We start from the raw sequence: 15,152 nt of genomic DNA on the forward strand, positions 1-15,152 counted from the left end.
TAAGTCAGCAATGCAGGTCATTGAGGTCATAAGTGGTGCATGATTGTAGAAGGAAATGTGTTTCTGTAAAGCTACTTTGAGACAATGTCCACTGTTAAACGCACTATACAAATAAAAATGAATTGAATTAAATCGAAAAAAACGAAACTGGACCTGGTTGGCGGGTAGTACTGAGGTACTGAATAACACAGTTTGTGCAGGTGAATGTTCAATGATTTAAAAAAAAAAATTGTTCCAATATAAGCCATGTTAATTTTGAAAAAGACCAGTAATATAAAAAGACCAAAGATTATCTATCCATTAATTTTCCATACCACATATCCTACACAGGGTTGCAGGGAGCCTGGAGCCTATCACAGGGGATCCTGGATGGGGTGCTAACCCATCACAGGGCACAATTGCACACACACTCACACATCCATGCACACACTACAAACAATTTAGAGATGCCAGTCAACCTACAATGCATGTCTTTGGCTTGGGAGAGGAATGGTTTGTGGCCTTGTTCAACAGGGATGTCCTAAAATGTCATGTTGTAGAGATTGTTGTGGGTGCCTTACTCAGTTTTCTTGCTTAGTAGACATGCTTGATGGGGCTCGTACAACCAGTACTGACCATCCTACTGACCCAATAGTGGTGGCTTTCTACTTTTTTGTGAGTCCTTGTATACAGCACAGTGTGTCATCCTAATTAGCAAAACATTGTGAATGGTTGGAAGTCAAGTGCTTGAGTCTGTTTTTGTTTTCGAGTCCCAAAATGTATGTCACAACAAATCTCGTTGCATGTTTATGACAAGTTTCAGGCCAACTAGTTTGGTGCCTAAAAGAAAAAAGCATGATGCCAGCCTTGTAATTCAATGCAACCTTGAAAGTTATTATGTGACATCCTTATGATGACCATATGCCAGGTGTGGGTTAGTGCTTTGGAAGCAGTGTTTCACCTTCATGCATCTACTCCTTGTAATACAGTGAAGGAAATGTGCATCATGAGTGTCAAAAAAGATTTATATTCACACTGTTCAGTTCATGGAGTTCTCTGATGGCCTCCTGGTGTCCCCCACTGCTGTAACTTTCCCCTCATGTTCCAGTATCTGATGCTTTGTAGTATTTTTAGGGCTGTCATTCCCTGGATCTGCCAGAGTTACACACCCCAGGCCAGGGCATAGAGGATATATAACAGGCAGTCTCTAGTAGGTGGGAGCTAAATGATCAACTTAATGACAAAGAAGAACAGCAGACAAATAAGCACACCATCAAAGAAAAAGATGGCCCATGAGGTAAGAGCTTAATTTCCTGTGCAAAGCAAGACATGGATTTATACAGGTGGCAAAAATGAGTTAGGCATTTCCACTGCTCTGACTCTAGCTCTTTGGCTACATGTTTAATGCTGAGAGAAAGACTAGAAATGTTCCTGTTCTTTTTTTTGTGCCTTATCTTGTCAGCCTTGAGTGTTCCAGAGATTTTTTTTTTTAAAAATCAAGTAATTCAAAGAATTAAATTAGCTGTACAAATTTGTTTTGAAGGATGTTAGACAACTATGTCTGCTTCTTGAATAATAATAATAATAATAATAATAATAATAATAATAATAATAATGATGATGATGATGATGATGATGATGTTTTATAGATGGAATAAATGTAGAAATGTATGCAATGTGCTATTTTGATCCATTTTTGCCCTAGAACCTTTACGCATCTGGCTCCTGGTAAGTGCCTTATTTAGCACTGATTGAATCAGAATTACCCACGTTCTCATGTGTAAAGCCATAATGGCCCAGTGCTGAGAAAGTAATAAGATTGTACTTGCCAAAAATGTTGGATCAATGCTGCATATGTACTCTTTTTCAGACTTCTACAATGAAGCGCAGCCAGAAAATGCATGACACATCTGAAAAATGATTTTTTGTATGATTTTGTATGAATGCTGTAGAGCTTTAAGATTCTAGGTAATGGGTTAATTAAGGTAATGGGTTAATTAAGCTGATACTTGGCCATGTGAAATACTCGATTACAATTGGTTGGCAGGCATGTATTCATTTCTTAAAACACCAGTAATGTAAATCCAGTTAAAAAAATAGAATGACATGTATAAATCAATGTACTTCATCCTATATAAGAACAACTGGAATGTAACCATGATGAGGAACATAAATTATAGATTAGGCTTGGCTTGGGTTATTGATAATCAACAGTAAGGAAACTAAATCACATGGCCATTAACATTTAATTCAGTTTTAATTCATTTGGACATCACAAAGCTTTGGAAGAATGAAAAGCAGCAGAGTTAACACTAAAGAATTTTGACAGACACTCCATCTGAATCACCCTCTACACGCAGCAAAAAAAAAAAAAAACAACCTCTTCTCCCAGGAATGTAGACTAGACATAAGAATGTGTTTTCTTTTTTCACGTCAGTCAGTTACGGCTAAGCAGAACTTACAAAAATTCAGTTTTATAAGAATGTTAAGAGTTCATGCTATACTCTTTCAAAGTGTCCTGTACAAAGACCCTATTGGGAATTTTTTTTGACTGACACATCTGGAGCAAAGGATGCTAAGCCTTTCCCAAACTTTCTGAAGCCTGGAGATTGTGAGTTCAAATCCCGATGATGCAACAACTAACCATGGCTGGGAGTCAAGGGAGCGAAACTAGCTGTCGGAGGGGTGTCATTCTCCCTTTCTCCAATGTCAATCACAATAACACTAGCCAATCTTGAATGTCTGTGAGTTCATGCATGTGGGAAATGGTTGATAGCACTTTCCTCGGAGCGTGTGAAGCACTTAGAAATGGATGGGTTAGCCTTCACCTTCCCTGGTTGGTAGTTCTAGTCATATATGATTGGGAAAAGCTGGCTGGTTGGTGGGAATTGACAGGTTACCAAACTGGGGGTAAAATGGGGGGAAAATACATATTAAAAAATCACACTTTACACTTGTAACATTACAGAGAAATACTGCACATAATTTCTCAGATAATGTTTTGATTCTCCCTACAGTTTTCACAAATATAAATGTCCATGATGGCTGCTGACCAAAACTTTTCACATATTCTACAAGAGCTCTGTCATCCCCCCTGTAATGCCAATCAAATGTGCTGTAAAAATGAGGACAACAACAACATCAATAATGCAGGGATAGCAGAGGAGCCATGGATTCCCACCAGTATGGTGACTAAGATCCAAGAACAAGAGTGTACACATGAACACAGAAGTGAGAGGAGTTTCAAGAGTCAAGGTAAAGATGATGACACAAAAGACCCCCAAGGAGATCCATGTAACTCACCAGTCTCTCCTAAAAACTCAAACAATAAGAACCAGACAGACCAGGCGACAAGAAAGCTTAACATTTCCACTAAGAGTTCTGTGTTTGAAAAGTGGGCTGCTATGGAGGATAAGGCCAATCAGAGACCCCTTGCCAAGAGGCAGCTTTCAGACATCAGTAAAGCTATCACTTTCAGGGCTGTGAAGAAGACTCTGGTGAAAGAGGAAGATCAGACAAGAGAGAAGGTGCAGAATGGTGCTACTCAACATGACAGGAGGAATGATCAGATTATCTTGAACCAGCATGGGTCCAGAAGGAAATTGCAGAAGGAGCTGATCTCCGGCACGAAGGATTTCTGCAGAGTGGACACACACACAATCAGTGCTGGCCAAGAGGTGAGAAATATGTGCCATCTTATATGTAGCTATTCAAGGTGTCAAGTATTTGATATGTTTATGTGCTTGCAAAGTAATCAAAGGTGCTGTGCTTTTAATCATGTGATCACATATGTTGTGCAGCTAAAGAGTAAGAAGATCTTCTCTGTACCGACTATTGCAAGAACCATCACCAAGGGAACATGTACTGATTTAGAAAGGCTCCGTGCAATCTGGATCTGGCTCTGTCATAACATTGGTCAGTCTTTTTCGCATTCACTCCTGCAACATAAACAATATCTCTATGAATTTTCTGACAGCGATGAAGTACTGAAACCCTTGATAAATAATTATCTACTCAAAGAAAACTTCACTGCGTCAAATGTTATTTTTTAAATCCATCCATATGGAATGTCCACCATACATTTCACAAGTCCGTGTGAAAATTGTCATTATATAAACTAAAACAGTACAATGAGTACAATCACAGTCACATTCTGACCAATCAGAATCGATAAATCAACAGCACTGTGACATAAGAGAGTTAAGCAATATATTAAATAGACCCTCATTAGAGCATGGAAGATGAGACTAATAAATGGGCATTATCTGATTGTGCCATAAACATTATTAAAGGAATTATGCTGTTTACCTGCCCAGTTCCACTACATGTAGAACTTGACAGTGTTTGCATTTGCAGTTCTGGACTGTGAGACATGATGGATATGTTTGCTCTTTGGTTTGAAAATCATTTGTATCAGTTTACAGCTTATTTTTAAAACCTGGCTAGAGAGAGAGTGTGTGTTTGTGTATGTGTGTATCTTTGGAGTGTGTACGTGTGTATCTTTGGAGTCAGTTATGATAACCACATAAATGTGATTTATTCTTCTGTTATATATGTATCACTAACTAATTTCTTAAAACATATAATCCAATGCAGATGTGTGGTGTGTAATTTTACTGTTCTGATGGCCAAATCCCAAACTTTTGCACATACAGTGGCACTTGAAAGTTCCTGAAACCTTTAGAATATTTTTTTAAAGTAGACAGAAAAAAAAAAAAAGAATTAAACAAATGAGACAAAAATATTTTCATTTATTTATTGAGGAAAATGGTCCAATATTACATATCTGAACATTAACTGAAAATCTGATGTTTTAGATGATATTTATGCAAATAAATAGAAAATTCTAAAGGATTCACAAACTTTCAAGCACCATTGTATGCATTGGTTAATCAGTACCCAGTTACCAAAAAAGTCTTTGATAGACAGAACCTTAAAAAATATGCTTCTATTGATAACTTGATAACTTCTATTGTTGTTCTGTATAGAGTATGATTTGGATGGGTACCTGGGTCTGACTGAGAAAGTGTGTTCTCCTGAACGGGTTATTGAAACAGGACGAGGAGTTTGCTGTGGATACTCCAGCCTCTGCTTACAACTGTGCAAGTAAGAGCATCACATATTAATTTGACCTTTGATTACATTTTTGGTTAATATATTAATAATTTTGAACACTGATTAACAATGCAGCATGACCATGCCTACTATCTACACCTGAGGCAATAATTGCAGAAACAGCCAACTTATAGTATGTTTGCCATGCAAATAAGTGATGGAGGAAATGTGATAGATAATATTTCTACTTAATATTACAACCCCAATTTTGAAAAAGTTGGGACAGCATGGAAAATGCTAATAAAAACAAAGAATAGTGATTTGTAAATGTACTTCGACTTGTATTTAAACAAAAAACAAATAAAGACATGGTATTTGACGTTTTACCTAATCAACTGCATAGTTTTTTGAAGATAAACATTTATTTTTGAAACTGATGCATGCAACACATTACAAAAAAAGTTGGGACAGGGGCAATTTAGGACTAATAGTCATGTGACAAGTTGAAATAAGGAGGTGATACGAAACAGGTGAGGCAATCGTCTAATCACAGTATATAAGGAGCCTCCAAAAAATGCCTAGTCCTTCATCAGCAAGGATGGGTCGAGGCTCGTCAATCTGCCAACAGATGCATTAGTGAATAATCCAACACGTTGAGAATAACATTCTCCAAAGACAAATCGGTAGGGTTTTGGGCATTTCACCTTCTACAGTGCACAATATAATTAAAGATTCAAGGAATCCGGTCAAATCTCGGTGTGTAAAGGACAAGGCCGAAAACCACTTCTGAATGCACGTGAGCTCTGATCCCTCAGACATCACTGTTTTAAAATCGTCATGAGTCTGTAACGGATATCCTGACATGGGCTCAGGAATACTTTGGTGAACCTTTGTCGGTCAACACCATTCGCCGCTGCATCCAGAGATGCAAGTTAAGGCTTTACTATACAAAGCAGAAGCCATACATCAACACTGTCCAGAAGCGCCGCTGACTTCTCTGGACTCGGTCTCATCTGAGAAGGACAGTAGCACGGTGGAATCGTGATTTGTGGTCAGACGATACAACATTTCAAATTGTTTTTGGACAAAACAGCCATCATATTCTGCAGGCCAAAGAGGAAAAGGACCGTCCAAGCTGTTATCAGCATCAGGTCCAAAAGCCAGCATCTGTCATGGTACACAGTAAAATCCCTAATGTTGAATTAACACCCAGAGTGTTTATTTGAGTCCAATGGACTTATATAAATACTGTAGGGTGTAAATTCAACACTGTGGGTGTTAAATCAACACTGGTGATTTTGCTGTGTATGGGGGTGTGTCAGTGCCCATGGCATGGGTAACTTGCACATCTGTGAGGGCTTCATTAATGCAGAAAGATATAAACATTTTAGAGCAACATACGCTGCCATCCAGAGCAGGACAACGCCAAACCACATTCTGCCCAAATTACAGGTGCATGGTCGCGTATGCAGAGAGTCCGGGTGCTAGCATGACCTGCCTGCAGCTGAAGCTGAAGAAATGCACAATGGATAAATGGTAGGAAAATCCAGGACACTGTTAAAAGCAACAACTGAGGGACTGAACAAATGATAAATAAAATTGGTCATTCAAGAGTGACAATTTGTTTTCATTTATTTAAAATATCACTGAATTCGATGATTTTGGAATATATATTTACAAAGTATATTTCTGGAGAGCATTTTAATAGTATTTTTAGCATAAAAATGATTATTAATGTTTAGCAAAATGTTAAATAAGTTCATTTTAAGTGTTCAATGCCGCCACTAATAAACATGCTACATTTAATAATAAACCTATATTCTAAATAGCAGTAACTCTGCTCTTTCTGCAGAGAGGTTGGCATTGAGTGCAGGGAGGTGGGTGGCCATGGAAAAGGTATTGGATACAAATTGGGTCAGAGCTACCAGAACACCAAGGCAAATCATATGTGGAATGCAGTGCTTTTGGAGGATCACTGGTATCTGCTGGATGCCTGCTGGGGAGCTGGGAAAGTGGATATGGACAAGAAAGCCTTTATAAAGAGGTACCAAATACACAATCATGTACAGTTATATCATGTCAGTATATACACTACAAGGCCAAAAGTTTGTGAACATCTGGCCATACCTGATTGTTGAATATCCAATACTGAAACCACTGCCATTAATATAGAGTTGCCCCCTCCACTCTTCTGGGAAGGCTTTCTACTAAATTTTGGAATGTGGATGTGGGGATTTGTGCTTATTCAGCCAGAAGAGTCGGGCACTGGCGTCAAGCGAGAAGGTCTAATACGCAGTCGACATTCTAGCTCTAATTAGTTTCAGTGAAGGGGAAACTTAATGCTACAGCGTACAAAGTTATTCTAAGACAACTGTGTGCTTGCACCTTTGTGGCAACAGTTTGGAGAAAGCCTACATATGGGTGTGATTGTCAGATGTCTAAATACAACATATGGCCAAAGGTTTGTAGACATTTGACCATAACACTCATATGTGCTTGTTGAACTCCCCATTCCAGATTTATTCCCCTATTTGCTGTTTTAATAACCTTCACTCTTCTGAGAAGGCTTACCACTAGATTAGAAGCATGGCTATTGGGATTTGTCCATTCAGCCACAAGAGCATTAATGAAGTCAGGTACTGATGTTGGGTGAGGAAGCCTGGAGCACAATCCTCATTCCAGTTCATTGAGGTCAAAACTCTGTGCAGGACACTTGAGTTCTTCCACATCAATCTTGGCACACTAAGTTTCGGGCACCTCACTTTTGCGCAGGGACATTGTCATGCTGGAACAGGTTGAGCCTTTTACTTCCAGTGAAGGGAAATTGTATTGCTACAGAATACAAAGACATTCTCTATAATTGTGTGCTTCCAACTTTGTGGTAACAGTTTGGGGAAAAACATTATATTGAAGTGATGGTCATGAGTCCACATAATTTTGGTCATAGTGTACTTTTGGCCATGTAGAGTATAACCAGTAAGGTCATGCTGTATCACAGATTTGTTAGTTATTTAATACTCAAGTATTGCTAATTTGGTTTGGGGTAAGCTATTTCCTTTCCCTGGATGTTGCTTAGGTTCTATATTCATAGTCCGAAACGAACAGACATGCCCTGACATGTGTGGCACAATTATGGGTGTTAGTTTCAAAAATCCAGCACTGCAGTATGATTTTCCTCTTTGTCTTGACTTAAAATTTAAGTCTTAAATTAAAGTTAAATCTTACAACAGTACATTATTTCAGTGTAGAATTTTACCAGTCTTGTATCTGACAAACCGAGGACATGCTTTTAGTTAGCTATTTGTTTAACCATTCGTTTTCCTCCAAAACTAAATGAGCCCCCCCCCCCCCCCAAAAAAAAAAAAAAATCAGTCAACACCAAAAACACAGACGCTTAATGATTCTTCTCTCCCTCTGCTAGATACAATGACTTCTACTTCTTGACTGATCCAGAGGACTTCATCAATTCACACTGGCCTGATGAAGAGGAGTGGCAGCTGCTGGACAACCCGATTAAGCTAGAGGAGTTTGAGAAGAATGTGCTGAAAACCTCTGAGTTTTACAAGCTTGGGTTAACACTCATCCACCCCAAACAATCCTTACTCATTACAGGTTGGTCCCTGGTCTATCCTCTGACTCTTGCACAGATTTAAATGTGTCTCTACTACTGAGTTTTATCTTGTGCTATATTTAAAAATATATATTCTATGCAAATCAGAAAATGATCCTCAATCCATAACATTTTTCTTTTTCTTTTTAAAAATAAATAAATAAATAAATCTATGGTTCCCTGATGGTTTGGTATTTTATACTTTGGAAATTGATTGATAATCCTGTTGGGAAGGAAAAAAAAAACATGACCTGATATAATTTTTGAGTTTATATAATATAATGAGTTTAACAGTTTCAAACAGTAAATTAATTTGATTACAGATGTAAGTTATATTTATTGTGTTATTAATATAATAGGAATGAATATTTACCAGTTCTAGATAACTGATGACTGTTATATTTCAGTATTTAATTGTTTCCTTATTGTTTCCTTCTTCAGACAATTTAAGGTGCAAATATTATTAAATGCCATTAGATCTGTAATCTAAAGTATACGATAAAACATGACAGGGTGTGCTTTTACAGGAAAAGACAGAGCGGTATGATGCAGCTTGTTATGAAACAGAGTTACTATTCCCACTCTGAAGTTGATTATTTCCCACATTTTGAAGTGCTCTGTTTATACCACAGCAATTTGCCAATGCTAACAGTTTTTATATGCCTTTTTATTTGTTTATACAGTAGTTACACTTAATGTTGTGAAATGTCAACAACAATTTACATTATTGCAGCTCTAATGCCATTCCATCATCAGAAGCTCTTTTTTCCTCTCTATTGAAGTACAGTAAATAAGACAAGAATCACAGCTTTGTAGTGGAAAGTGTTTCTTCCTGAAGACTTTCCATTAGTGGACAATCTTAAATTACAGCTTTACTTTTGACTGTTACAAAGCACTAACTCTGGAGACTCCTTCCAAAGATGCTAAATAAAGGTCTTGCTACAGAAAAAAAAGATTGCCCATATCAACAATTACACATTTGTAATCCATTTATGTCAAGCATCCACCATATAAGTCTCCGTGTTTCTGTTATTATGGAAATGACAACATATGACAAAGAGTGCATTAATATCAACCTGTGATGTTGTCTTGCAACCTCAAATACTGCCTGAGCTGTTATTACAGACAGTTAAATCAACACCTTCTGACTAATCAGAACTGAGAATTTAACAGTGCTGTGATTTAAATAACTATGAAACCACAGCTCATTGACATGAGTTGACCATCAGACATCACCAGACTCGTAGATAACTTTGAAGCCAATAGATATCCATTAAATGTGTATGTTTACAATCAATAACAGGTCATCTTTTAACCTAAAACATCATTATTAACCATTACAAAAACATTGATGGGTTCCTAATGGGATTAAAAAGTGCCTTAGTAGTGATTAGTGGTCTCTGATAGAGACCTTGTGATAAAAGGCTGTGGAAATAGAACATTAATTATATATAGTATTCATGTTCATAGAGAAGGTAAATATACCACTGGTACAATTAACAATACTGAATATATTATGGATATAACTGAATAACTGAATGAGTAGACTCAACAACACTAGACCCATTCTCAATAGGAAATGAAGCAAAATATTACACTGTATTATAATTATTATCCTATATTTGTGTTCAGAGGATGGTGAAGCTTCCATATCAATGAGATTCTCTCAGCCTGTGGACTTCACATATGAGATTTCCCAGCAACACAGTGGTGAACAGAAGGAGCTGAGCACCTCTATGGGTCTACTCACTGTCACACAGAACAGCATGAAGCTCCATCTGATGCCTCCGGCTTCAGGAACATTCGACATCATGCTGTTTGCACGACCCGGACATACTTCTGGAAAGTACAGCTGGGTGTGTTCCTTTCAACTGGAGTGCTATGAGCCTAAGACATCACAGAATCTCCCTGAGAACCCTTACTTGTACTGGGGAATGACACAAAATGCTGAAGATCTGGGATTGAAACCATGCATATATGGTAGTGAGGCCATTTTAATCAAATCAGGGTCATCTGAACTTGTGCTGCACACTAGCAGGCCACTCATGATGCTGTGTGAAATAAGCCATAAGGATTTGGATGACAGTCTGGCTATGAGATGTCTGGCCACCCAAATTGAAGCGGACAAACTTACCTGTAGCATTCTTTGTCCATACATTGGTTATTACAGACTGTCTGTATTTGTCAGTGACTATGAGAGTGATAGGAACAGCTTCCACAACGTGGGAAACTTTCTTCTTCACTGCATTGCCAACCCAATCAACTTGAATCAGCTTTTGCCTCCAGATCTCAGCTACTTTTGCGGGCCTGGAATCCGGACTGACGACGCTGGTCTAATAAAATTCAGCCACACAGCGGCAATAGTGAGCACACAGCAAGGAAAGTGCAACATCACCTTCCAGAACCAGCGTGATCTGGACCTTCAAGCCATTTTAAAACATAGCAAAGAACAGTCTGGACACCCCCTTTCTCAGCATGTCTTCTTCACCTACAATGGCAGTAAGGTCACGCTCAGTGTGGCCCTGCCGAAGCCGGGAGTTTACAAATTGAGTCTTTATGGAAAGACTACATCCAACCAGGAATTTAACCTGCTGTGTGATTTCATCCTTAAGAACAGCTCAGAGAGCTCATGTCCCCCATTCCCATACACCTACATGGCCTGGAGGAAGGGCTGCATGCTGTTTGAGCCATGCTCAGGCCTGCTTGAGCCACTGTGTTGGGTTCAGTTCCGTATTTGTGTCCCTGGGGCTCGCAGAGTCTCTGTGCTGGGCGAGCACAGAGTGGATCTGCAAATTAATAAAAGTCACATTTGGGAAGGAGAAGTGTTCACAGGGAATGTGGAACAGATAAAACTTGCAGCCAGCCAGGACGAAACATCTGATCAGATGGACATATTGATGTCCTTTGATGTGCTGAGGCCACAAAATGAGATTAAATGAGAAAATTACAAATGAGAAAAAAAAAACTGGGAAAGTGGGATAGTTCAGACATGGCAAGGTATGTCCAGGGTCCCCGATTCAATCCTGATGGTACCCTTAGATAGACTGGTCTCCCATCCAGAGTGTATTCCCAGATTGTGCCTAGATTCCTGGGATAGGCTCTGACCAATTCTGATCAGGATGAAGTAATTACTAAAGATGAATTAATGAATGCTGTCTGGATACAAAAAAAGAACATAATACACATCGCTGATAACTATGAACACAATTTGTAAGAATACCTGGCAGCTTTCATGCTCGTTTTGAATTTCCATGAATCCTTTGTCATATTATAGATCATTTGCATTTGTCTTTGTTTTCTTCAGGGTGCTAAAGAGCTACATTTCACAAAAGGTGTTTATTCAGAATTGGCACAATTAAAGGTTGCCTGATTTCTACCAATTATAATTCTGAATGCACCATGACATTCTAAAGGCGTAAAATGTATGCACTTTGGTACACTGGAATCAGAATGAAGCTTGGAAAACTATTCATTCTTAGAAACTCTGAAAAAGAGCATATTTAGCTTTCAAGTATTATCATCTTGTCTTACTTGGGTTCTGTTTTAAAATAAAGTACTTTCCCCCCAAAAAATACAGTTTTTATTCTATAATGGTTCGACATAAAAATCCATGTACCAAACTACACTTTAGTTCGAGATTAAATAGCATTTTAATCATTAGCTTTTAGCATTAACATTTAAGAATGATAGTTTTGCCGGTGTTTCATTTTACCTTCAAGTGTTATGCATAATTATATATATATATAATATAAAAACTTTGCATCAGCATTCAGCACTTGATGGAATCTGCAAATCAGCTCTCAGTTGCTCTGGTAATCAGTTTAAGAGCCACAGCACAGAAGCAAGGCCATACTCTCCTACACACCATATATCAGATGTCACAGCAGCACATGAACTGAGCCGCTTAAAAACGGCAGCAAATGCAATCTGTTCTCACTGTCTTTGACACACGCTATTTTTACACTGCCAAGAATGATAATGATTGTTTAGTCCCCCTGAAGTTACAAAGACAGCACAGCCAGGTTTATGTTTGGCTAAGACATTGACATTAGCTCTGTTGTTTTTTTCTTGACATGCTTTCTTGGCTGATTAGCATCAGTCCTCTCATTCTGTGAGGGGCTGATAACAAGGGGGCACCTTATGCTCGTGAAAGAAAGGGTTGCCATGTCTCAGAAAAATATCCAGCCCATTGAAATCTAAAAAACAACAATAACAACAACAACAACAACTGAAACTGGCCTGAAAATGTTGGTGATGTATAACAGAACAGTGAAAATATAAATTATATTTTGTTCATTCATTGGTTGGGAAAAAAGACTGATTATTTGATTTAAAGGCTGATTATTTGATTTAAAATAAAATCTTAGTGGCTGTTAATTTGGTGTAAATAATGACCCTGGCAACCCTGGTATATGTATACCTGTTCAATGTAAAATATACTTGCACTATGCAGAGCTTAGGTCACTTGATAATAGGTCAGATACCCAACTGAGTTGTTTTTATCACTTTCTAATGAACTGAACTAAAAACTTTTCTTGTTTCTGTGTGGCTAGGTCATAAGGACACTGGATATTCATTCATTTTGCTTTTTTCTCTAATAAACAGACAACCTGAGCATCAAAGCATGAATCATCTTTGTGCAAAATTGATTTACAATGCAAATCCAACACACCTGACTCTAATATTCAAATGCTGCTAGAGAGCTTGATTAGCTGGATCAGACACACACAGATGTCACGTTGCCTGTGGACTACTGAAATTGGGCAACTGCTACCAGTAACTGTCACCCCTGTTGAACACAGACTGCAAATTCACACTGCAGTATGTTTCCATCCTTTCTAATCTGTTTACATACATTCTAGGTATGAAAAATACATGTGCATTTCAGGTAAGCTGCAAATACAGATGTAGGTGCAGGTTGATGTTTAATTAAATAATCAGGAAACAATCCCAAACACAATCCATTTTATGGAGCTATTTATGGAGTGTGTGTGATTTGTGACAAATGAATGCAATCAGAAGTCTGGCAATGCAGAGAGGGTGAATGAGTCAGGTGACTGCATTTCTGCAATGTTGTTCAGCAGCAGTGGATTCTGGGACATGGAGTTTGTGGCTATTACAGAATAAGATGTCTCATTTGCCTGCAAAATAAAATGAATGACCAGCCTTTAAAATTCACCATTAAATCTAAAGAAATATGACAAGTTACCTGTATGTTTGGTAAAATAACAAGTTAAGTTTTATTATATATAAACAAAACAAAACAAAAAGCTTTTTACATAGGTTAGGTAGCTAGTTAAGTTTTGTAAATTACTTTATTAGATTACTTTGCTTTTGTTTTGTTTTCTTTGGTAATGTGCCTTAGCATTCATTCAGAAAAGATTAGCAAACTAGTGAGCCAAAAACTAGGTTTGACTGAGCAGTCCCTCCAGTATTTCACGATGCATATGCAATCGTATGCAAAAGAAATGCAACATCAAGCAAACTCTGCCATTTTCAGAGAAGCTTGCAAAAATTATCACAGATTTGGGCCAAGATGCAACATGTGACATCATCACAACGCGCAGTCAGTCAAAGCCCTCTTCGATTCATGTGCGTCAAACATGAGTACAGCTAAAAGGTATCATTTACCAACAAACATCACTGCACAAGACCGTGCAAAACAATCTCATGCAATTGAAATTTCGCCAATTCAATAGTTTACTATGAAAAGAAAGCACAAAAAAGCTCCGGTTGCATCCTGTATGGACTGACTGAGTTAGCAGAATATTTTCAGGATCAGGCATGAGGAACTTGTGGTGAGTTCAGTCAAAATTTTTCCATTTTTACTCTTAAATACTTTAGCATTTTTAAACATAGATACTTTTTTTCCTTCTCTAAAGTAGATTTTTGCCTCCATACGTTTAATGGAGGAAGATTTTGACAGCTTCTCTGTACTTTTTCCACCCCTGTTCAAATCAGACCTCCAACCGTGTCAGATTACTGTAGTTCAGTAAGTGTAGTTTGTAATTTCATTAATTTAAAAAAAAAAAAAAATCAGACCTCAACATAAGCAATGTCTTTGTTCAGGATGTTCGCTCCTCTAATGTCCTTCATGAGGGAAAAAAATATTCAGAGGACTTTAAAGTGTGTGTAACTCTTGTGTAACAATACGAACAGTGCTGTAGTTATGTTTGAGGTCTGAACAGCAATGAGTGCAATTTATTAAATCTGGGCCACAGTCCAACTGTACTCAATGAGGCAGGACAGTGCCTGTCTTTTCTACTGAGTTTGAGCTGACACTAGAGGTCACTTCATATTCTAGTGTAAGGACAAGCCATATGGCAGACTCTGTATAGCGCTTCCAGCCTGTAACATGCAAACAAAGCATATTAAATCTTTCAGTTAGGTATAAAACTACACCATGTTTTACCTCCTGGGGTCATTCTGGGAGAATGGAGACTGAGGGCTAGAAAAGGGTCAGCTATGTGTTTTTGTGTGCAGATTGAACTTTTTATATTTAATTGTA

At 38.0% G+C, this 15,152-nt stretch overlaps 1 protein-coding gene across 1 annotated transcript; it reads left to right on the top strand.

Annotated features, from left to right (window-relative positions):
• The first annotated feature begins 2,043 nt into the window (after positions 1–2,043).
• Positions 2,044–11,583, top strand: LOC128618409 (kyphoscoliosis peptidase-like). The gene is made up of 6 exons (XM_053641987.1): positions 2,044–3,656; positions 3,780–3,894; positions 4,968–5,085; positions 6,887–7,078; positions 8,456–8,646; positions 10,277–11,583. Exons 1-6 carry the CDS (start codon positions 3,012–3,014, stop codon positions 11,581–11,583), a joined length of 2,568 nt encoding a protein of 855 aa, XP_053497962.1. The 5' UTR covers positions 2,044–3,011.
• Positions 11,584–15,152: the final 3,569 nt, after the last annotated feature.

This window comes from Ictalurus furcatus, chromosome 14 (assembly GCF_023375685.1).
Source record: "Ictalurus furcatus strain D&B chromosome 14, Billie_1.0, whole genome shotgun sequence".
In the NCBI taxonomy this organism is placed as follows: Eukaryota; Metazoa; Chordata; class Actinopteri; order Siluriformes; family Ictaluridae; genus Ictalurus; species Ictalurus furcatus.

Excerpts from the sequence above, each read along its gene's own strand:
- LOC128618409 (XM_053641987.1), top strand. The coding sequence starts at position 3,012 with ATGTCCATGATGGCTGCTGACCAAAACTTTTCACATATTCTACAAGAG. Across the intron at positions 5,086-6,886 it reads CTCTGCTTACAACTGTGCAA|AGAGGTTGGCATTGAGTGCA; the intron begins GTAAGAGCATCA and ends CTCTTTCTGCAG. Across the intron at positions 7,079-8,455 it reads AAGAAAGCCTTTATAAAGAG|ATACAATGACTTCTACTTCT; the intron begins GTACCAAATACA and ends TCCCTCTGCTAG.